This window comes from Eleutherodactylus coqui, chromosome 7 (assembly GCF_035609145.1).
Source record: "Eleutherodactylus coqui strain aEleCoq1 chromosome 7, aEleCoq1.hap1, whole genome shotgun sequence".
Classification (NCBI taxonomy): Eukaryota; Metazoa; Chordata; class Amphibia; order Anura; family Eleutherodactylidae; genus Eleutherodactylus; species Eleutherodactylus coqui.
In genome coordinates, this window is record NC_089843.1 from 31,607,501 (window position 1) to 31,631,171 (window position 23,671).

A 23,671-nucleotide genomic window follows, 5' to 3' on the forward strand; every position below is an offset into this window, starting at 1 on the left:
CTCCTCCCTCTGACTTACTTCCCTTACTACTACCTAACTGACAGACAACTGTGTCTCATCATCATCGTCCTCCTCACCCACTGAAAGCTCTTGAGACAGTTGCCGGAAGACCCCAGCCTCATCACCCGGACTCCGAGAACTTTCCAATGGTTGGGCATCGGTCACGACAAACTCCTCAGGTGAGAGAGGAACCACTTTTTGCCACTTGTGGCAGGGACCCGAGAACAGTTCCTGGGAGTCTACCTGCTCATCAGAATATGTCATTGTCATCGAGTGAGGAGGCTGGGAGGAAGGAGTAGCAGCAGCCAGAGGATTCAGAGTTGCAGTCCCTAAGCCGGGAATAGTGGACTGCGTAAAAGACTGGGTGGTCGATACATTGCTGGATGCATTTTCTGTCATCCACGACAGGATCTGCTGACACTGCTCTGTTTGTAATAAAGGTCTACCACGCGGACCCATAAATTGTGATATGAAGCTGGGGACCCCAGAAACTTGTCTCTCTCCTAATCCCGCAGCAGCCGGCTGTGATTCACCTGGACCAGGAACTCGGCCTGTGCCCACAGCCTCGCTTGGGCGTCCGCGTCCACTTCCTCGACCCTTACCCCTACTCCTCATCATGGCGGATTAAGAATAGAGCAGGGGCCAAATAAATTACCCCACTGTACAGCACTGACAACTGGGCCTTAATTCACCGCACACAGAGACTTGTAGATAGCGAAGGCTCTATGCTGTGACCTGAAAAAAGTAACCCTCTGTCTTGCGCTGATATGTAGGGGTAATTTACTGCTCACAGAGACTTGAAGATAATAGAGGCTGTGTGGAGTGGGAGAAGACTCTGAAGCCAGTGGATAGTGCTGGTAACTGCAGCTATCTCAACCCCACCAACGGAAATGATATTGTGAGACGCTCTGCATAGCAGCAAAGCTGAAATACTTTGCAGTGGCTCCGGTAAATATTACAGTACTGTTTAGCGGTGAGACCGCTGTCTAATTCACTGCAGACAGAGAATGGTATAAATGAGGTAGTTCGCAGCAGGCTACGAATAATTTGAGTGCACTTTCACGATGAGAGCGTTATTGTAGGGCACTGCAGCCAGAAAAAAAGTCTAACTGAAAGGCTGCAAACAGGCTTAGCTGTGTAATACAAAAATGGAAGCACTACTACTCCCAGCAGGCCCCAAGTAAAATGCACACGGTCAGATGTCGCCCAATGAAGGAGCTTTGCGGTTTTTGCACGGAGGATACAGACTGTATAGTGTATATAACTTTCCCTCTAGAAGTGGCTGTGCGCCAACACTCTGCGTCTAATTCACTGCAGACAGAGAACGGTATAAATAAGTTTGTTCGCAGCAGGTTAGGAATTATTTGCGTTCACTTTCACGGTGAGAGTGGTATTGTACTGCACTGCAGCCAGAAAAAAAGTTTAACTGAAAGGCTGCAAACAGGCCTAGCTGCGTAATACAAAAATGGTAGCACTACCACTCCCAGCAGGCCCCAAGTAAAATGCACACACTGAGATGTAGTCCAAGGAAGGAACTTTTGGTTTTTAGCACAGAGGATACGGAGTGTATAGTGTATATATCTTTCCCTCTAGAAGTGGCTGTGGTCCAACGCTCTGCGTCTAATTCACTGCAGACGCAGAATGGTACAAATAGGTTTGTTCGCAGCAGGCTAGGAATTATTTGCGTGCACTTTCACGGTGAGAGCGGTATTGTACTGCACTCTAGCCAGAAAAAAATATTACGAAAGGCTGCTGCAAACATGCCTAGCTGCGTAATACAAAAATGGAAGCACTACAACTCCCACCAGGCACCAAGTAAAATGCACACGGTCAGAGGTAGCCCTAAGAAGGACCGTTGGGGTTCTTGAAGACAGGATACTACACTAACACTTTCCCTATCTCAGCAGCACTTTCCCTATACTCAGTATAATAGACTGCAGACTGAGAACACTATAGCTGTAATAGCCTGCACAACCCGAGATGAAAAAAAAAAATTGTGCACTGCTGCTCCCAGCCAGCCACAACTGTAATGCACACAGTCAGAGGTAGCCCTAAGAAGGACCATTGGAGTTCTTGAAGACAGGATCCTACACTAACATTTTCCCTATAGCAGCAGCAGCACTTTTCCCTAATCTCTGCCAGCGTGTGTCTGAGGCGAGCCGCGGGCGGGACCGCTTTAAGTACTCGGCGGTCACTTGATCTCGCCAGCCACTCACTGCAGGGGGGTGGGATAGGGCTGGCATGTCACAGGAGGAAGTTATAATGCCTTCCCTGCATGTCTTTTGGCTAGAAAATGGCACTAAACATGCAGGGAAGGAAATTGAATTAACTCGAGTACCACATGGTGCTCGACTTGAGTATCGAGCATCTTGAGTACCCTAATGCTCGAGCGAGCATCAAGCTCGGACGAGTGTGCTCGCTCATCTCTATTCACTACACATGTCAGTATGACTAGGACATTATACAAAACGTATCTGTGTGAAAGCATAATACTAAGCAGCCACCCCCATAAAGTATATTTGTATTTTGCAGCTGTCTTACCTCCCCATATAGCATTTTGCCCTTCTACGTACTGCAGGGAGATGGTGTTTGTACCAGCCCATATATCTTTGTATCAGTGATTATGGTCATTTTTAGTATTTTTTTTTCAGTTGCTTATGTAGATTAATTCTATTAGTAAACGAAAAAATGATGTTTCATGACAGACAATAGCTTTACAAAGTCACCTGCATGATGTAACACTTCTTACCTTATTTGTGTGTTTCCAAGTTATAGACTGCGGATTTATGTGAAGATTTTCACCACTGAAAGCACACGGTGAAAAATTTCCTATGTCAACCACGTGTGTAGCCTCATCTAAATACAACCAGTTTATGATCTTATATGGGTGTTCGGCCTCCCCCTGCTCATTAAAGTAATATGAAGGTCTCATTGGATCCGGTGAGGACTTCATCATTTGTATGTAGCGCTGTAACTTCCGTCTGTTGTGTATAAATCCAGTTACTGAGTCATCTTTATATTTGTATTTTATGAATAAGAACATTTCATGTAGAGCTTTTCCCAGAACTTCTACTGCAGAATACAGTCTTGGGGCAACCCCCGCTGAGAGGAAATTCCTCAGACTGGGCACGGTATACTGACAAGTGCCATTATACCTTTCATCGTTGAAATTGACTAAAATAAATGAATCTTTATCATCATTTCCTGCCATTAAATCTAATAGTGTCCAGAAAGACTGATAATGGAATAGATTGGGGAATTTCTTGTAGTTTTTAAAAAAATCTTCCATTCCAGAAAAAGGTTGTGATGAAACGTCCACTGCCAGACTTCCATTCAATGTTGAATCCCGGTACTCCATAAGCATTAAACTGTAAGCCCACGATGGTGGAAGGATGAAGGTTTTGTCAAGCAATATAGAACCATAATTATATAAAAAATGAGTTCCATAATTAGAGTAGGTCCCGCACATTATAATGATATTGACTCCTTCTGGAATATCTAAAACATGTAAATCCATATCTTTAAAATAAACATTCTGTTCTGTAAGTTTTATGGTGAAGGCGGCACAGATCCCGCGCTCTCTCATGTACTTTGTTAGTATTTGCAGCTCATTCTCTCCGCTGTCATCCTCCGACACTAAAATCCCAACCCAGGTCCAGCCAAAGTACTTCAAGAGGTCGGTGATCACCATATTGTGGATGTGGCTATTTTGGACCATGCGGAAAACATGTGGATAGAGGATTCTATCAGATAATAAGGGGTCGGAGGCTCCATAGCTGATCTGCAAAACACAGAAAAAAAAGAAAGTACATTTAGTAGACTGTTTTCAGTCAATTTATTAGGGAAGTCCTCAATAATCGACAACAGTTTCTGTCACAGAGGAAATCACAGAATCTATAGGTTGTTATGCAATGCATCAGCGCAAAGACCATTATTTAAAGTTGTTCAAGATCATGTGATCATTAACCCCTTAGTGACCAGCCCGTAGTATTTTTTCGTTCTAGAAAAGTGGGCTTTAATCCCTGAGGATGTAGAAACATGCTTCTGCAGGGATTAAAGCCACGTGGGCTATGGACGTGACTGCTCCATGCTGCCAGTGCCTGCAGGTAGCTGACAGCCTGGAGCTATCATTCCGGGCTGCAGGGAGTCCCCCTCAGCAATGCGATCGGCGCTATACATTGGATAGCGCTGATCGCATTAAAGTGCAAAAAAGTTTTAAAAAGTTTAAGATTCAGTTGTCCGTCCTCTGTGCTGTTTCCCACTGATCTGGCTCTCCGGGACTAGACGCCAGCCTTCTGCGCATGCCCTCCTGACGCATGATGTCACTCATATGCGCAAAAGGCTTGGAGCCCCGGCAAATTTGACATCTCCTGGCTCCAGAAGGGCTCGCGCCCCAGGAAATTCAGAATTCCTCTGCTCCTAGCTACCATGTGTAGCCAGGAGCATAGAGATGTCACCGGGGACGTCATCACTGTTATCCAATGTAAAACAGTGATCATTTGAAGTAAAAAAAAAAAAAAAAGAGTGTAAAAAAAAAAAAAGCTTAAAAAAGTTTAAAAAGCTTACATTTCATCTCCCCTCATGGATCATATCCGTGAGGGAGATGAAATTACGTACCTAAGGCCCCCGGATTTATCCTCGGACCTTATCCCAGCTTCTGCGCACGCTCCCATCGCCAAAATGGCAGACGCAGGTGAAAAGCCGTGGATTGCCAGGGTAATTTAAATTCTCCCTGCTCCTCGCTACAAATCTTAGCCAAGAGGCTGGAGATTTCACGGGGGGGGGGGGGGGGGGGCCTCTCTGAACAGTTCCTGTTCACGTGTTTGCCGTTATCCAATGGATAGTGGCAATCATGTAAAAGTTAAAAAAAATTTGAAGTTTCATCTCCCCTCACAGATGCAATCACACAATTCCACTCACATTAGTGGGTTCGAATATCGTAATCCACTTGCAGAAAAGAGAACACAGCAGGTTCTATTATCCACTACATAGTGCCCATTGTGCTCCATGGTCACGGATATACCCGCAGCCCATACGCTACCACAATGTGTACGGACTGTGGGTCATCGCTAACTGACTGTGCAGGAAATACAAACACAAAAAAGGGGTATTGCGCATGACCACCTGTGTGAGTACACAGTTATGCGCAGTACATTATGCGGCCGTACGCAGTGCCGCGGCCGGGCTCACAGCTGGAATCCGCTGCTGGCCTCCACAAGGAGATTCCACATTCGGACATGTGAACCCAAGATTATTTAGACTGCTACCTGTAATACGTAGTTTACAAGAAGCCCTGGGAACGCTCGCCTTCCTGCAGTTTGTTGAGCGCCTTCTGCGTGAGACCACTGCACCTCAGCAAGCTTACAAAGCCTCACAGAGCTCCACTTTTTACACCCCATCCCTGCCGCTAAGGTCACAAAATACACCCTTAAAAAAGCATGAGAGGAGGAGGGATATCCGTTTTTATTCCCCCATTTAATAATAATAATAATAATCTTTATTTGTATAGCGCCAACATATTCTGCAGCGCTTACATAGACAGGGGGAATACAGAAAGACAAAATACAAAAATTACAGAACCACAGTTACATATAGTAATCAGTTGATTGATATAATAGGGGTGAGGGTCCTGCTCCAACGAGCTTACATACTACGAATAGTGGGGTGATACAGAAGGTAAAGGGGCTGGAGATATGCATGGTATGGCGAAGTGGAAGAGTGAGCGATGTTATACACATAGACAATGGTCAGACATTTAGACGTGTGACGGTAGAAACGGTGTGACTGCAGGAGCGGTTTATGATGGCTAGCAGGGATTGCAGTCACTAGGGCCGAGAGCATGTTATCAGGCGGAGAACAGAGGGGTTTGTTTAGGGAATGCGGTATGCCTCCCTGAAGAGGTGCGTTTTTAGAGCACGCCTGAAGTTCTGCGAGTCCTGGATTGCTCGGGTAGCCTTTGGTAGTGCCTTGCAGAGGACCGATGCTGCTCTGGAGAAGTCTTGGAGGCGGGAATGAGAAGTTCGAATTAAAGGGGCGCTCAGTCTGGTTTCATTAGCAGAGCTGAGAGCCCGGGCTGGTTGACGGATTGAGATGAGGGAGGCGATATAGGGGGGCGCTGCACTGTGGAGGGCTTGGTGGATGAAGGTAGCGAGTTTAAATTGAATTCTGTATTTAACGGGCAGCCAGTGCAGTGACTGGCACAGGGCAGAGGCATCCGAGTAGCGGCTGGACAGGAAGATGAGCCTGGCTGCCGCATTCAGGATGGATTGGAGAGGGTAGAGTCCGGTGTAGGGGAGGCCGATCAGCAACGAGTTGCAATAATCGAGCCGGGAGTGGATAAGGGCAACAGTAAGCGTTTTTAGCGTGTCCACAGTGAGAAAAGAGCAGATTCTTGCGATGTTCTTGAGGTGCAGCTGACATGTTCGGGCCAGAGATTGGATGTAGGGGGTAAAAGAGATCAGAGTCAAATATGACCCCAAGGCAGCGGGCGTGTTGTCTAGGAGTTATGGTGGCGCCACACACTGAGATAGAGAAGTCAGGATGAGGTCGGTTAGTGGAGGGTGGAAATACCAGTAAGTCAGTATTAGAGAGGTTTAGTTTTAAGTAGAGAGAGGACATAGTGTTAGAGACAGCGTACAGACAGTCGGTGATGTTTTGGAGTAAAGGTGCAGAGATGTCACGGGAAGAGGTGTATAGCTGGGTGTCGTCAGCATAGAGGTGGTATTGGAGGCCAAATCTCCTGATGGTTTGTCCAATTGTGGCTGTGTAGATCAAGAAAAGAAGGGGGCCTAGGACCGAGCCCTGGGGGACCCCAACAGCAAGAGGAAGAGGAGGGGAGGTAGAGCCAGCAAAGGAGACACTGAAAGAGCGGTCAGATAGGTAGGAGGAGAACCAGGAGAGAGCAATATCCTTTAGGCCAATGGAGCGAAGCATACTGAGGAGGAGTTTGTGGTCAACAGTGTCAAATGCTGCGGAAAGGTCGAGGAGGATCAGTAGGGAGAACTGCAGGCCATTGTAAGACAGTGCAGCAGGGGAGGCCGTGTCAGACTGCTGTATCCACGTTTCTGTGTGAGCGAGCAGATTTAAAGAATGAGCAGTAAAAAAGTCGTGGATGGTGGGGAGTTTGTTACATGCTGACTGGCAGTTCCAGAGCGCACATTTAAAGGAGTCAGGGGAGGGTATGCATGGGCTAGCAGTTGGGCTTGGGGATTTTATTAGTGAGTCAGGTAGGGGATGATAACTAGGAGCAGTGGAGGGTGGGCCAGGATTGGGAGAGATATCCCCAGCAGCTAGTAGCAGCAGGATAGAAAGGGTTAGCAGATGGTTAGGAGATTTATGAGGATGACTGTTATTTTTATAATTGGCGCTAGGTGGTTTGAGGCTAAGCAAGAAGGTAAAGAGTGCATGCAAGCTGTGCATAGGTGAGGACAGTAGAGAGGGGCTAATGTGAATAGTGTACCCCAGAGGTGGGCGCTTGGAAGAAGTTTTGAAACTGAGAGCAAGGATGAGAACAGAGGTGACAGCATTAGCAATAGCTTTGAAGTGTAAAGTATTTAGGCAGAGTTTGTGGCCTACCTGTCTCCTATCCTGTTGAACTGCTATGGTCAAACTGTATCATACTTTATCCAGCATACTTCATACAGCATTATATTTGCGTGGCAGCCACACGCATGGCATGCATGCTTACACTGATATCATAGTGAAAGTTTAAGGTATGACTAGGAAACAGCTGGGAGTGGCTAATCAGGTTCCAATGGACTGGCCAGCTGTCTTTAACATTGCAAACCTAATGACCAAAAGGGTGAAATTTATTGCTCTCCTTAGATAAGGAAAGCATCTCAGCAAGGATGGGTGAAGGATGCCATTTGGGAGAGGTGGATGGCAGAAATGACTAAAAGTAAAGTTTCATTTACCGATGCAAACAGATGAAATGCAAAATACACAATTCACAGCAAGCAAGCAGCACAGAGGATTTAAGCAGAGGGAGATAGCAGGAGTTCAGCTTAGAGTGGGATGATGCAGAAATGAACGTACCGATGCAAACAGATGAAATGCAAAATACACAGTTCACAGCAAGCAAGCAAGCAGCACAGAGGATTTAAGGAGAGGGAGATAGCAGGAGTTAAGCTTGGAGTGGGATGATGCAGAAATGAACGTACCTGTTGAGAGAGGGAGAAGGTAGATGGATGTTATTAACTGCCATGGTCAAACTGTATGTACCCATCCCAACCAGGCCCCCTTAATTACCCCTGTCTTCGAAAACAGCACACAGTTCACATTATTACTTTTATCTTTTTGGGGAACGCCAAAAAGGGTGCGCAGGGTGAAAGGAGAGGGGGGGGGGGATATTTTTAAGGAGTCAATTTTTATTCCGTAAAAGTGAGTAATGGGGCCTGGAATTTATTCTGTCGTGCCCTGCAATCCAACGGGTGTTCCTTCCATTATAGGCCTTGCGATGTGTCCTGTGAGTGGATTAGGGCCACAATGGGTAGGTTTCTGAACACAGGATAAACAGGGGTATCCATTCTGGGGTGAAAGTCTTCATTTGTATGTGTGCTGTACAAAAAAACCCTGTTTTTAAATTGACACAATTGCCCAAAAAATGAAAATCGTAATTTTTTTCCTACTGCTTTGCTTAGGGGTGTACTGTGTATTTTAACTACAAATGAACAAGCACACTCAGATAAAGCAGTTACTTGAGTGAGCATCTCTCTTCTCGAGTAACTGCTTACTGGTCCGAGCAGGCTCGGGGTGGTGGCGGGGAGTAGCGGGGGGTAGCGGGGGGAGGGAGAGATCTAGATGAATTTGTTAAGGGGTCTAGTTTTTAAAATGGGGTCATTTGTGGGGGTTCTATGTGGTTTTGGGTGCTCAAGAACTCTACAATTGTGCTATGCGGCATAAAAGTTTATGTTCTAAAAACCACCGACTACTACTTTCATTTTGGGCCCTGTTGTGCATCCAGACATAAGATTAGCAGTATAATGGGTAAATTTCCGATAACAGGACAAATAGGGGTATCTAATTTGGGGTGCAAGTCTTCCTTCATATAAGTGCTGTACAAAAAAAAAGCTGTTTTTAAAATGACAGAATTGCCAAAAAAATGAAAAATCACATTTTTTTCCTTTTGCTTTGCTTGAATTTACTCAAAAACTGTGGTGTCAATATGGTCAACACACCCCTAAAAAAATTTGTTAAGGAGTCTAGTTTTCAAATCGGGGTCAATTGTGGGGGTTCTCTATGGTTTTAGCCGCTCAAGAACTCTACAAGTGTGCTATGGGGCATAAAAGACCTTCAAGCAAAATCTATGTTCTGAAAGCCACCGATTACTCCTTTCATTTTGGGCCCCGTTGTGCATCCAGACATAAAATTAGGGCAACAATGGGTATATTTATGAAAACAGGACAAACCGGGGTACATATTTTGGGGTGCAAGTATTCCTTCATATGAGTGCTGTACAAAAAGAGCTGTTTTTAAAATGACAAAATTGCCAAAAACACGAATATCACAATTTTTTTCCTTTTGCTTTGCTTGAATTCATTCAAATACTGTGGGATCAAAATATGCAGTATACACCTAGATAAATTTGTTAGGGAGTCTAGTTTTCAAAATTGGGTCATTTGTGGGTTTTCTTTTTATGGTTTTGGCTGCTCAAAAGCTCAACAAGTGTGCTATGGGACCTAAAACGCCTTCAGGCAAAATTGCTGTTCTGAAAGACGCTGACTACTCCTTTCATTTTGGACCCCGTTGTGCATCCAGACATAAGATTAGGGGTACAATGGTTATGTTTCTGAAGATAGGACAAACATGGTATCTATTTTGGGGGGTCAATCCTCATTTTCATGTGCACTATAGGAAAAAAATATGTCTTTAAAATGACATACTTGCAAAAATATGAAATTTTACTTTTTCTCCTCTAAATTTAATTAATTTCTGAAAAAAAAACTGTGGGGTCAAAATACTCATGACACCCCTCAATGAATACATTAAGTGGCGTAGTTTTTAAAATAGGGTCAGATAGGGGTATCTATCATTCTGGCACCTATGAGCATTTGCAATCTTGGCTTGGTGTAGGAAAACAAAGTGTTCCTCAAAATGCTGAAAAGTAATGTTAAATTTATATGTCTCCTAAATGGTTAAAAAACACAATAGTTTTTCAAATGCGCATCCAGAATAAAGTAAACAGATGGAAATATATATTGTAGTAAAAATTTGTACAGTATGTTTGCACATATTTGATATATTGCAATTGAAAATGTAAAGAAAACAACAATTTTTTCAAATGTTCCCAATATTGGCACTTTTAATAAATATACACAAATTCTATCAGTCTATTTTCACCACCTCAATGAAGGACAATATGTGGTGAAAAAACAATGTCAGAATCACTTGGATATGGGGGGCGTGGCCAAGCCTGCAGAGTGTGAGGACGCATTGAAACGTGGCTCCGGAGCCATAGAGGTTTTTAAGACTTCTTTTGGCGTTTCTAGCCAACAACTGCTTCCCACACCAACTGAAAGAACCCCACTGCAGTGGGAGGATCATTTTGAGTGGTTTCCCCACGACATCGGGGTAACGGAAGTCCCGGAATACAGCACCGGTGCGGAGCCCTGGACGGGAGCGGGAGAGAGGAGAGTGAGTGGTACGCACGGAGGATCCTTAGAGGGACTGTATATTAAAGCAGAAGATCCCCAGAGAGCTCCGACTAGCAGCGCCAGTAGAGAGGAGCAGAGGAGAGCTTGGGGCACAAAAACAGCATACAGGACTCTTCCCTGGATAGTCCCACGAGCGGGAGCTGCAGCAACCTGCAGGAAGGAGAGAGACGGCGTTCACAAAAATAGTGAGTACCGGAGACCCTAATAAGCCTTCTCACACACCAGGCAAACTCTCCAGAGCTAAGGGAACAATTATTTCACCCAGAATCCCAGCTGCCCACCATTAAGCCTGTTTCCCGCCCGAATCTCCCGCCATCCCGCCCCCCCTCCCTCTTCCCCCTCCGAGCCTGCGGCCATCAGAGATAGCAGAGGCTTTATCTCATAGGAGCATCCAGCCCAAACTACACAAGTTAAAGCAAAACAAAATCGTATTTAAGGGTGCTGCCCTAATTTTTCCGGAGCTGGTTTACCCAGCTCCATAATTCACTCAATTTTTGAAGTCTCCAGACACATGTCTGTTATTACTGCAACACGCTAAACAATTTTTCATTACCAATAAGCAAATAGCTTACTGGCGCACAGAAAAGAAAAGAAGAAACCCTCCCAAAAGCATAGCTCTAATTCTCTACAGAACTGTAACACACAGATCTTCAACATAATTTTTCAGGACTATAGATATGTCTGCCAAAACCGTAAAATTTAATTTTTCCTCTGTCATCTTGCAACACCATCTACTCATGGGCTGAAGCCAGCCTACAAAGATGATAGTCTGAATTCTAATTTGTGTGAAGGAAGTTGCACCTTGACCTGACCCACAACGCCGACACAATACAATATAGCTAATTTCCAAGGCCCCTCTGATCGTCAGATAAATTTCTACGAGCCTCTTATAATTGCACAAAATGGTGAGGGGTAGCAGAGAACGCAGCTGTGATCCACCAAACACACCAAGAAGACAAATAAATCAAGTCGACATGCAGAAATTTCTTTAAAAAAAAAGCTTACAATCCCCAAGCACCATGGCAAAATCGCTCCCCTCACAAAACACTTCTGACCTTGCAACTCAAGACTCAGGGCTAGATAGCGATATGGAAGAAGAAGAGTGCGACCTCAGTGCCCAAATATCTAAATCTTTCTTTAAAAAGCACTCCTGAAAGTCACCCAACCAATAATGTTGGAACTGGCGGACATCAAAACCGAGTTACAACAAATAGGCCACAGAGTAGAGGACCGGGAGGGTTCGTACTCAGCCATCATAGAACATGCAAAAGCCACCACGCAAGTAGTGGAAGTTTACAGATCATACCTAGATTGAGCGCTCACTTTAATCGAGGATCAAGAAAACCGCAGCAGGCACTGTAACGTCCGGATAAAAGGTCTTCCGGAATCCTGGGCAACAGAATCCTTACGCAAAGTGGCCGAAGAAATCTTTACAGATTTATTGGGAGAAGAGAGAGTCACACAAATCCAAATTGAGAGAATACACAGGACAATCAGACCCAAACCTAAAAATGGAGACCCGCCAAGAGATGTAATTTGCGGCCTGCTCTCCTTCACTGACACAAGTGCCATCTTAAATGCCGCAAGAACTCGTCAGATGTTCAAATATAATGACGCGCCATTACTTTTCTTCCAGGACATCGCGCCATCCACTCTTGCAAAAAGGCGGTTACTGCGACCTCTTCTGGAAGCCCTGAAATCAAAAGGAATTCAATACTCCTGGCTGTTCCCATTTGGTCTAGCATTTAATGATGCGGGGCACAGATTGACAGTCAGAACCCCGGAAGACCTTGAGGCAATCTGGCAACAACTGAAAATAGATCCAATAGATATACCTTCCTGGTTGCTGACACAATACGATTTAACTATACCCCCTCTCCCGGAGGTAGAGCCTTGGAAATCAATTACGAAGTTCAAATCACCCAAAAGCAAAAAACATGGCACAAAAACCTCATCTTAGAACACTTTAAGAGACTTTTTTTTTGCAGTGGTGACGACCTCCCGGATGAGTGGCGCTGTAGACCAACGAGAGGGAGACACAGTCACGAGACTTTTGCTCTTTGAGATTTAAGCTGCCCTCTTTGTACTGCCTACTTTACCCAATACGTTAATACAGAAGAGACGCTGGTAGAGATGATCGAACGTGTCCGTAACGGACACTTACGCACCCGGACACCGGCTTTCCTGAACACTTCAGTGTTCGGGCGTAAAGGTTCGGGGGCCGCCGGGGGGCGGGGGTCGCCGTGGCAGCGCGGGCGGCAGCAGCGGGGAACAGGGGGGAGCCCTCTCTCTCTCCCTCTCCCCCCCACTCCCCGCCTCACCCCCCGCGCTGCCACGGCGACCGCCGAACATTTTTCGCCCGAACACGGAAGTACTCGCAAAGTTCGGTGTTCGGGCGAAAAGGGGCGGGGCCGAACATGTTTGATCATCTCTAGACGCTGGTGAACTTCTCCTCGCAAGACTCAAGTATCTATGAAAGAGTTCTCCTACTTTCCAACTCTCACATCCGCTGACCGATACAAGAGGAGAGCGCGAGCATCAGACGTTTAAACAAAGACTCTTAAGTCAAATTTGTTTGAATTGAGGATTACTAACCCTTAATGGTTAAGAATTGTGCAAGAGGAGGAGCCTGATTGGGGGAGTGGGTCCCGGGGCTGGGTGGGGCCTGGGGGTCGTATGGGGGTCGACCCACCGGGTTCCCCCTACCCGGGGATCCCAGCATGAAGGTTATCAGATCAGGCAAGTTCACCAGTATGTACTCTAGTTATAATAAGCTTCTCAGGCAGACTGTGTCAGGTTGGCAACGAAGGAAACATTTGCACTTGTTATTGTTTAAGTTAACGTGCCTTTTCTTTCCTTCTACCTCTCATGTCGTCTACTTCCTGCTATTCCGGCTTGCCTCTCTCCATACCCAGGTTCATGCCACAACACCAGGACTCAATCAATGGAGGGAGGTGCCCGTCCAGAGGGTGGAGAGGAATACCCCGGACGGCACAGGCGGAACTGAGGATAACACCCGACCACACGCCATCAGGGGAGGCCGCACACGTGAGTGAGTCCACCACATACAGAACTCCAACATTCGCCCTAACTTAGGGGCAGTACTGAGATGAGAAAGACACCGACAACAGAGACCCGCAAGGGGAGGTTGTTGGGGTGCTTCTGATCCACACAAAACAGCTACAGTTCATACAACAGTAGACCAGACACCCCTTTCCCTGTCAAGAAATCAACGTTAACTGCAGTTTTACTTCCAACAGTTTAACCCGTTCTCCCCTCCACCTTCACTCTCCACGCAAATCTATACGTAAACAGAACCCAGAAATATGTCTACGAGACATCTTGATAAATCTGATACTCCACAACATATACCGAAACAACAAAAAATCTCCTCAAACAGGAAGCACAACATTTACCACTTTCAATGCTAAAGGTTTAAACTCCCCTAACAAAAGACATCATATGATATGGCTATTAAGAAAAAGTAAAACCAAAATCGCATTTCTCCAAGAGACTCATTTTAAAAGTAACAAGATTCCAACCCTCCCAAAAAACTATTTTAAACAATGGTTCCACAGTTGCAATCCCTCCTCAGCCTCAAAGGGTGTAACAATAGCAATTCACAAAGATCTCCCCTTTCAGAGTGAAAAACAACTTACTGATACAGAGGGTCACTTTTTATTCGTAAAAGGCAAAATAGGTGGTACCCCGTACACCCTAGCCAACATCTATGTACCTAACACGAACCAAACCAAGTGGCTTACAGACACTCTGCATACACTGAGGGCCTTTGCGGTGGGCCACATAGTTCTGGGCGGGGATCTAAATGTGACACTAAACCCATTGCTAGACACCTCAAAGGGTAGGTCCCAGGTCTCGCAGAGGGCACTTAAAAGAATTCATTTAGCTTTGCAGGAACTAAATATAACTGACTCTTGGAGATATAGTCACCCAGGAGAAAAGGATTACACGTTCTACTCGCATGTCCACTCCTCACACCAGAGACTCGACTACATCTTTGTGTCAAACAATTTACTAAAAGCCATGCAATGCTCCCAAATAGACTGCATAACAATTTCAGATCATGCCCCAATGCACACGAGTTTAAATATATTTTCAAACAACTTAGGGGAATGGAGATGGTCCTTAAACAAGTCGATATTAAGAGAAGAGGAATATAAACAAGAGCTGATAAAGAATCTTTCTGAATTTTTTTAAATTAATTCAAAAGACAACACAAATGCTCCCTTGATATGGGAAACACACAAGGCATTCGTGAGGGGCCTATTCATATCTCTAGGTTCAAAATTTAAGAAACAGAAACAAAAGAAAATAGATAACCTATTAACAAATATTGCATCCCTAGAGCAAAAAAGGAAACTTGCATTAGCAGAAAAGGCACAAACTGAACTAATTGCTCTCAGAGATCAATTAAGGTCAATCCTTGACAAAAAGTTTGCTAAATCCTCTATAAATTTCAAACAAAAGATATATGCTCACAGAGATAAGGAAGGCAAACTGATGTCAACCCTCATTAAAAAAGCGAGAGAAAAAACTCACATCAAAGAAATTAAAAAAGTCTCGGGGGGGAAAGCTACATCATCTAAAGATATAGCGACAGAATTTCATAACTACTACACAAATTTATACAACATTGAAGGTAAACTCACACAAACAGATCTTGAAAGAAAACACAAGAGCATGGAGGTATTCCTCAAAAAGCTCACTCTCCCCAAAATTAATACAGAAGAAGCCACAGATCTCCTGACCCCTGTGAGCCAAGAAGAACTGATAGAAGTTATAAATAGCTTCCCCAACGGTAAGAGCCCGGGACCTGATGGCCTCACTACAGGTTACTATAAAACACTACAACACATTTTGGAACCCAATCTTAGATCTACATTAAATGCAATTATGAACGGAGCCACATTCCCCAAACAATCACAGGAAGCCCACATCACCTTAATACATAAAGAAGGCAAAGACCCAACCCAATGCAACAACTACCGCCCAATCTCTCTATTGAACGTACCGTATATACCGGCGTATAAGGCGACGGGGCGTATAAGACGACCCCCCAACTGTCACCTTATACGCCGGTATACAGTGGAGAAAAAAAAAAAAAATATTACTCACCTCCCCCGGCGTTCTGTCGCGCTCCGGCAGGATGTCGCTCGCTCCTCGTCCCCGCCGCAGCATAGCTTTCTGAATGCGGGGCTTGAAATCCCCGCTTCCAGAAAGCTAATACACACGCCGGCAGCCATGACATCATTGAATGGCTGTGATTGGCTAAAGCACACGTGGCTTCAGCCAATCACACTATTCAATGACATCATTGAATGGGTGTGATTGCTAACACGTGCGCCTTCAGCCAATCACAGCCATTCAATGCTGTCATGGCTGCCGGCGTGTGTACTAGCTTTCTGGAAGCGGGGATTTCAAGCCCCGCATTCAGAAAGCTATGCTGCGGCGGGGACGAGGAGCGAGCGACAGCCTGCCGGAGCGAGCGACAGCCTGCCGGAGCGCGACAGAACGCCGTGGGAGGTGAGTAATAACATTTTTTTTTTTACACTTTTTTTTTTTTTTGTATTACCGGCGCATAAGACGACCCCCGACTGCAGAGCAGATTTTTCGGGGTTCAAAAGTCGTCTTATACGCCGGTATATACGGTAGATCTAAAAATCTGGGCTAAATTAATTGCTAATCGCCTGAGCAGAATTATACCCAAACTAGTTTCTGACGAACAGACAGGCTTCGTAAAAGGTAGAGAGGGAAAGGACAACGCTGCCATACTTCTACACTCGATACAATATGCTAAGAAAAAGAACATCCCCCTAATTTTCCTGGGGATCGATGCTGAAAAAGCATTTGACCGAGTAAACTGGTCATTTATGAGAGCGACCCTCGACAAATTCAATTTCCCTCGCCAACTCATCGACGCCATCTTCTCCCTTTACGCAAAACCCTACGCAAGAATAAAAATAAATGATATCCTATCCCAACCATTCAACATAACAAACGGCACGCGCCAGGGATGCCCACTTTCCCCCACACTATTCATCCTCACATTAGAGATTCTCCTCCAGGCGGTTAGACAAAATCCAGAAATACGAGGCTTAGAGGTTGGAGGGGATTGTATTCAATCCGCTGCATTTGTAGATGATGTGCTATTCCTGATTACAAATCCTGCACAAGGTCTTAATAGCTTAAATCTCCTACTGGATGAATACGGCAGCTTTTCCAACTTAAAAGTTAATATAAACAAATCGGTCATACTAAATATTTCACTACCTCCCCACAGGGCAGAGGAAGTAAAGAAATCATCCCCATTCACGTGGGCAGATCACTCAATAGACTACCTTGGCATCAAAATTACAAATAACCTTTCCAAACTTTATGAGACCAATTTGGGGCTGTTAATAACAGAAATCCCATCTCTCCTAACTGCATATAACTTACCCATTATCTCCTGGTTTGGAAGGAAAAATCTCATTAAAACATATATTTTACCCAAGATCTTATACAAATTACGAATGTTACCAATACACATACCCAAATCCTTCTTTAAGAAAATCAATTCACAATTTTCATGTTTCTTCTGGAAATATAAACGCCCACGTCTGGCATATTCTTTAATGTCTAGAAGAAGACAACATGGAGGAGTGGGCCTCCCTAACATCTTGGAATACTACAAGGCAATAAACCTAAACAGATGGCTGGGAATGGTAGCCCCGATAAAAAACCATAAATTGAGGAAAATAGCACAACAAACCTATGGTAACAACCTTATAAGAGATCTGTGGCTCCCCGGCCCAAAAACATACCGGTCAAAAGACTTTAGTATCCTGCTGAGGGGCATCTGCGAGACCTGGGACGCTCTATCCCACGAGTTAGCTCCCTCGCCATCACCATGCGCACCTTTAAGCCTACTTCCCAATATCATCAAACATCCTAAGACCTGGACACCAGAGAACCTCTGGAACATCTTTGAAGAAAATACAATTCAAGACTTACAAAACATTATTCATGAGGAACCTACCACCGCGATTAACTCGTTAGGCATACAAATGAAACTACAAAACCTCCACATTACGCACATTGCGAATACAATCGCCAATTTTAAAAAAGATCACCCTTCCACAAGGCCAACAACGGAATTTGAAAGGTTAATAAAATCCCAAAATACAGAATCCAGGAAAATTTCTTCTCTGGCCAAAAATTTCACATCAGCGCACACATTAAGCAGACCATTCTATATCTCCTCATGGGAGAAGGAGCTTGACATCAAGCTATCTGATGCAGAAATTAAAATGATATTTAAAGCCTCTTATGGCGTCTCCCCTTGCGTTCGCCTCCAAGAAAACCACTATAAACTGCTATCTAGATGGTACAAAACCCCTGAGTGGTTGTATTACTATAAACTTTCAGAATCAGATAAGTGCTGGAGATGCCAGGAGGAGACAGGCTCTTATTTACACATCTGGTGGAACTGCACGACAATTAAATCCTTTTGGTCAGAAATTAAAAGTGAAATGCATAGAATCCTGGGAAAAGCAATCCTTCTAACCCCAGACACGATAATATTAAATAGACCAAACAAGTCATTCAATTCCCTAAAGGACAAACTCGCCGCATTTATGGTTGCGGCAGCCAAAGCGTTAATCCCCCTCCATTGGAGAAGCCCAGCACCCCCTTCCATTAAGATGTGGAAAGCAAAGATCAACCAGATATACCAGTTTGAGGAGATCCTTAGCTGGACTAACTCGACATATCCAGCATTCCTGACCACCTGGTCACCTTGGGTAAACTATTGCTCTAGCACCACAACACAAGGTTAGCCCCCAAGAGCGGACACCCCTATATCCGAGGTGATTAGCTCCAACAGAGTCTACTTGGTACTCTTTCCAGTCGATACCATTAGAGAGGAGACCAAACTGCATTGAAGCAGAGACACACCCAAGTAGCGAACAAGCAAAAACACTAGCTGAACATAATTGTCAGGACAGTGTCCGGGATATGGGGGTCCCTGAGATATCCCGCAACCCCTGTCCCTGCCTACTTGCCCCCCTGGGCTACCCCCCAGGGCGACAACTGGGCGACGGTCCCTACCCTCACTAGGGAAGCGGGACACGGGAGACAAACAGACACTGAGACAAGCAACGGTAGAATGGTCAGACAATCCGGGTAGGCAACAAGAGGGTACGCAGTACGGAGGGGTCAGGCAAAAACGTAGTCAAGTCCAAAAGCAGGTGTCAGAAAAGCCGAGGTCACAAGAGCAGTCAGGATAAACGCGGGTGCAGCTGGAGAACCAAACTAACACTGGCAAGGCCTGAGAGGAAAACACACCTATTTAAATGCTGTCAGCGCTCCCGCCCCAGAAGCTGATTGGGGCGGGGAGCCTGACAGCAGCAGGGCTAATCAGGGCGGTGCTGGGGGCACGCCCCCAGTCTCACTGCACAGACAGTTACCAGGGAAGCCAGCCTGGTAGTCAAGCGACTAGAAGCACCAGCTGCCTCCCTAGCAACCCGGCGGCGACCAGTCTTACAGCGGCCCGGGGAGATCACAAGAACCGGGGTACCTCTGCGCCGTGCTCCTGTACCCCGGGTGGCCGGACCGGTGGTGCGGGCCCGGCGGCCCCGAGAGTTGCCGGTTCTGACAGTACCCCCCCTTCTACGGGGGGACACCGGACCCCCATGGCCAGGTGCGGGCTTAAGCGGGAAAGCCCTGTGGAATGCCTGGACTAGGCGTGGCGCATGCACGTCCCTGGCAGGGACCCACGTCCTATCCTCAGGGCCAAATCCTCTCCAGTGGACCAGGTACTGCAGCCCACCTCTAACCCGTCGGGCATCCACAAGCCTTTCTACTTCATACTCCAGTTCCCCCTGTACCAGAGAGGGAGGAGGCGGGTTCTGGGTGGGGAGAACTGGAGTCACATACTTCTTAAGCAAGTTCTTGTGAAAAACCTTGTGGACCTTCCAGGGGTCAGGAAGTGCCAACTTATATGACACCGGGTTGATAACCTGAGAAACCGTAAATGGGCCAATGAACCGAGGAGCAAGTTTCAGGGAGGGAACCTTAAGTCTCAGATTCTTAGATGATAATAAAACCTGCTCCCCGACCACAAAAGGTGCAGAGATAGTACGTCTTTTATTTGCGTATTTACGCAGTTTCTCTTGGGAACCCTGAAGGTTCTTACGAACCTGGGCCCAAACTGTGCACAGTTCTTCGGCGGATATGTCGGCGGCCGGATTGTTCGAGACCAAAGGAGTAGAAAGCGAGAACCGGGGATGGAACCCATAGTTACAAAAAAAAGGTGACAGTTGGGTCGACGAGTTACCATGGTTGTTAATAGCAAATTCGGCGAGAGGTAAGTAGTTGGCCCACTGATGCTGGTTATCAGAGACAAACAGTCGCAGATACTGGATAAGTTCTTGGTTCATCCGTTCCGTTTGTCCGTTACTCTCGGGATGGAAAGCGGAGGAAAAGGACAAATTAACGTTTAGATTTTTACAGAAGGCTCGCCAGAAGCGAGCGACGAACTGAACCCCTCTATCAGACACAATATCCTCGGGGATCCCATGTAACCGAACAATCTCCTTGATGAACATCTCAGACAAAAGTTTGGCGTTAGGCAACTTGCCAAGTGGAACAAAATGAGACATTTTGGAGAAACGGTCAACTATTACCCAAATGACCGTATTCCCCAGCGAGGATGGCAGATCAGTAATAAAATCCATGGACAAATGGGACCATGGCCTGGACGGAATGGGCAAGGGCAGAAGAGGCCCCTCAGGACGTCTCCTGAGGTTCTTCCCCCTTGCGCAAACCGGGCACGCGGACACAAATACCCGTACATCCTTGGCCATGTGCGGCCACCAATAGAGTCTGGCCGCTAACTCCAGAGTACCCCTGATACCGGGGTGTCCAGCTAGGACTGAAGCATGTGTCTCCTCTAACACTTTCAATCTCAGTGACAACGGGACAAATAATTTGCCTTCCGGAAGGGCTTCAGGAGCAGATTGTTGAGCGGCGTGAATGAGAGGTGAAAGGTCGGAGGAGACAGCAGCGAGGACCACCCCAGGGGAGAGAATGCTCTCAGGCTCCGGCTCGGAAGGTTCCGGAGAACCAAAACTCCTAGACAGGGCATCAGCCTTGACATTCTTAGAACCGGGTCTATAGGTAACAACAAAATTGAACCGAGAGAAAAACAAGGCCCAGCGGGCTTGCCGAGCATTTAACCTCTTAGCGGAATCTAGATAAGTGAGGTTTTTATGGTCAGTGAGTACCGTAATCTGGTGATGGGCTCCTTCCAAAAAATGCCTCCACTCGTCGAAAGCCCACTTAATCGCCAGCAATTCCCGGTTGCCTATATCATAGTTCCGTTCGGTGGACGAAAACTTCCTAGAAAAATAGGCACACGGTCTAAGGTTGGTGAGAGTGGAGGGACCTTGGGACAGTACCGCTCCCACACCAAACTCAGAGGCATCTACCTCCACCACAAAAGGACTGGACAGATCCGGTTGTACTAGGACAGGTGCAGACGAGAACGCCGCCTTTAGGGTATTGAAGGCCCTCAGAGCCTCAGAAGACCAGGTCCTCACATCTGCCCCCTTTCTGGTGAGGTCCGTTAGAGGTTTAGCCACCACGGAGAAGTCTTTAATGAATTTGCGATAGTAGTTGGCGAAGCCGAGGAAGCGTTGAAGGGCTTTCAACGACCCTGGCTGGGCCCACTCCGTGATGGCCTTCACCTTTTCAGGATCCATCTGGAAGTCGCATGGCGTGATGATATACCCCAAAAATGATATCTTTTGTACCCCGAAAACACATTTCTCGAGTTTAGCAAACAGCTTGTTATGTCTGAGTCGAGCTAGCACAGTCTGAACGTGAGTATGGTGACTCGGCAAGTCGGAGGAAAAAATCAAAATGTCGTCTAGATATACAACCACGAACACCCCCATGATATCCTGAAACACTGAGTTCATGTACCCCTGAAAAATGGCGGGGGCGTTACACAATCCAAAAGGCATAACTAGGTATTCAAAATGCCCGAGGGGCGTATTGAAGGCGGTTTTCCACTCATCCCCCTCCCGAATGCGGATGAGGTTGTATGCTCCCCTGAGATCAAGTTTAGAAAACCATCGGGCACCAGCGACCTGGTTGAGGAGGTCAGGAATGAGTGGAAGAGCATACTGGTTTCGGACTGTGATTTTATTTAGCTCTCTATAGTCAATACAGGGCCGGAGACCCCCATCCTTCTTCTCAACGAAGAAAAACCCGGCACCCACCGGGGATTCTGAGGGCCGGATGTGCCCCTTGGCCAGGCTGTCCTGGATGTAGTCCCTCATGGATTCTCTCTCTGGAACCGTAACGTTATAAATGCGGCCCTTAGGAAGTTTGGCCCCAGGAATCAAGTCTATTTTACAGTCCCATTCCCTATGAGGGGGCAGAGCTTCAGATAATTGTTTGGAGAACACGTCAGAAAACTCGGAGAGGTATTCTGGTAGGGGGCTCCCCTCGCAGGTGGAGATTCCCACCTTCACCGCACAAAGGTGGTTGGCACAGCGGGGACCCCACTTTACCAGTTCCAACGTGTCCCAATTTACTACCGGGTTGTGCTCCCGGAGCCAGGGGAGGCCTAGGACGACGTCCACAGACAAATCTCTCATCACTAGAAAGGTGCAGGTTTCAACGTGTAAGGCTCCTATAGTAAACCTTACTTCAGGGGTCACCAGATTAACCACCCCTGCTTGCAAAGGAGTGGAGTCCACTCCTGAAACCAGAATCGGAGTTTCTAAACGTAACAAAACCCCGGACAGTTGAGCAACGAAATTAAAGTTAACGAAATTAGCCGCAGCCCCCGAATCAACAAAGGCTTGCCCAGTACGGTGGATAGCATGAAATTCTAGGGTGCAAGGCACTAACATTTTGGACAACACAGGGAGTACCTTGGCTCCTAGACAGTCCCCCCGATAACTGCCTAGGAGCGGGAGTTCTTCCTGCCGTGGCTTCTTAGCGCAGGTAGCAATGCGGTGACCCGGCTCCCCACAGTAGAAGCAGAGGTTCTTCTTCAGGCGGTGTTCCCGTCGTTGCTCGGGGTTCACGGCTCCCAGCTCCATGGCCTCGGTGGTGGGAGGGTAAAAGGTCGGGTCAGTCGAAGAAGTAGACGTGGGGAGTGGGGTGGTCCGAGCGGCGTGTCTGGCCCTCAAACGTCGGTCGGCTCGAATAGCCAGCGACATGGCTTGCTCCAGGGTTTTAGGCTCTGGGTGGGCCACAAGTAGGTCCTTGAGATCCTCAGACAGACCGGTCAAAAATAAGTCTTTTAGGGCGGCATCGTTCCACCGGGATTCCGTACAATGTTGACGGAATTGGGAACAGTAGTCCTCCGCCATCTTACAACCCTGGCGCAGGGCCAGAAGTTTGGAGACTGCGTAGCCCGCCCGGTCGGGTTCGTCATAAATTTGACCCAGGGCGAAAAAAAAGGCGTCAAGGGATAGTCGGGCTGGAGAGCCAGCTGGTAGCGAGAAAGCCCAATTCTGGGGCTCTCCCCTCAGGCGGGTAATTACGATTCCCACTTTCTGGTATTCAGTACCAGAGGAGTGGGGGCGGAGATCAAAGTAGAGCTTGCAGCTCTCTCTAAATGCAAAAAACTGATCTCTCTCTCCGGAGAAGCAATCCGGAAGCGTGGCTCGAGGTTCTGACATCGTTCCTGGAGCGGACGAGGGCTGCATGGGGCCTGCAGCTGCCACTTGTTCCCGTGGCTGCAAGCGGGCTGTTAGGTCCTGGGCAAGGGTCGTAAGGACCTGGACCTGGTTCGCTACAGCCGCCACGGCCTCCATCGAGGGGCTCAAAGTTGCCGGGCGGATGCAAGGGTCTGACCTTAGTTCGGCCAGTGTTACTGTCAGGACAGTGTCCGGGATATGGGGGTCCCTGAGATATCCCGCAACCCCTGTCCCTGCCTACTTGCCCCCCTGGGCTACCCCCCAGGGCGACAACTGGGCGACGGTCCCTACCCTCACTAG

General features: G+C 46.8%; 1 protein-coding gene across 1 annotated transcript in view; it reads right to left on the reverse strand.

Moving 5' to 3' along the window:
• Window positions 1-23,671, reverse strand: part of LOC136573247 (vomeronasal type-2 receptor 26-like) — an 89,747-nt gene that overhangs the window by 53,675 nt on the left and 12,401 nt on the right. Inside the window, exon 2 of the mRNA XM_066574546.1 lies at window positions 2,750-3,781. Coding sequence (XP_066430643.1) covers window positions 2,750-3,781 — 1,032 coding nt within the window. The remainder of the gene's footprint in view (window positions 1-2,749; window positions 3,782-23,671) is intronic.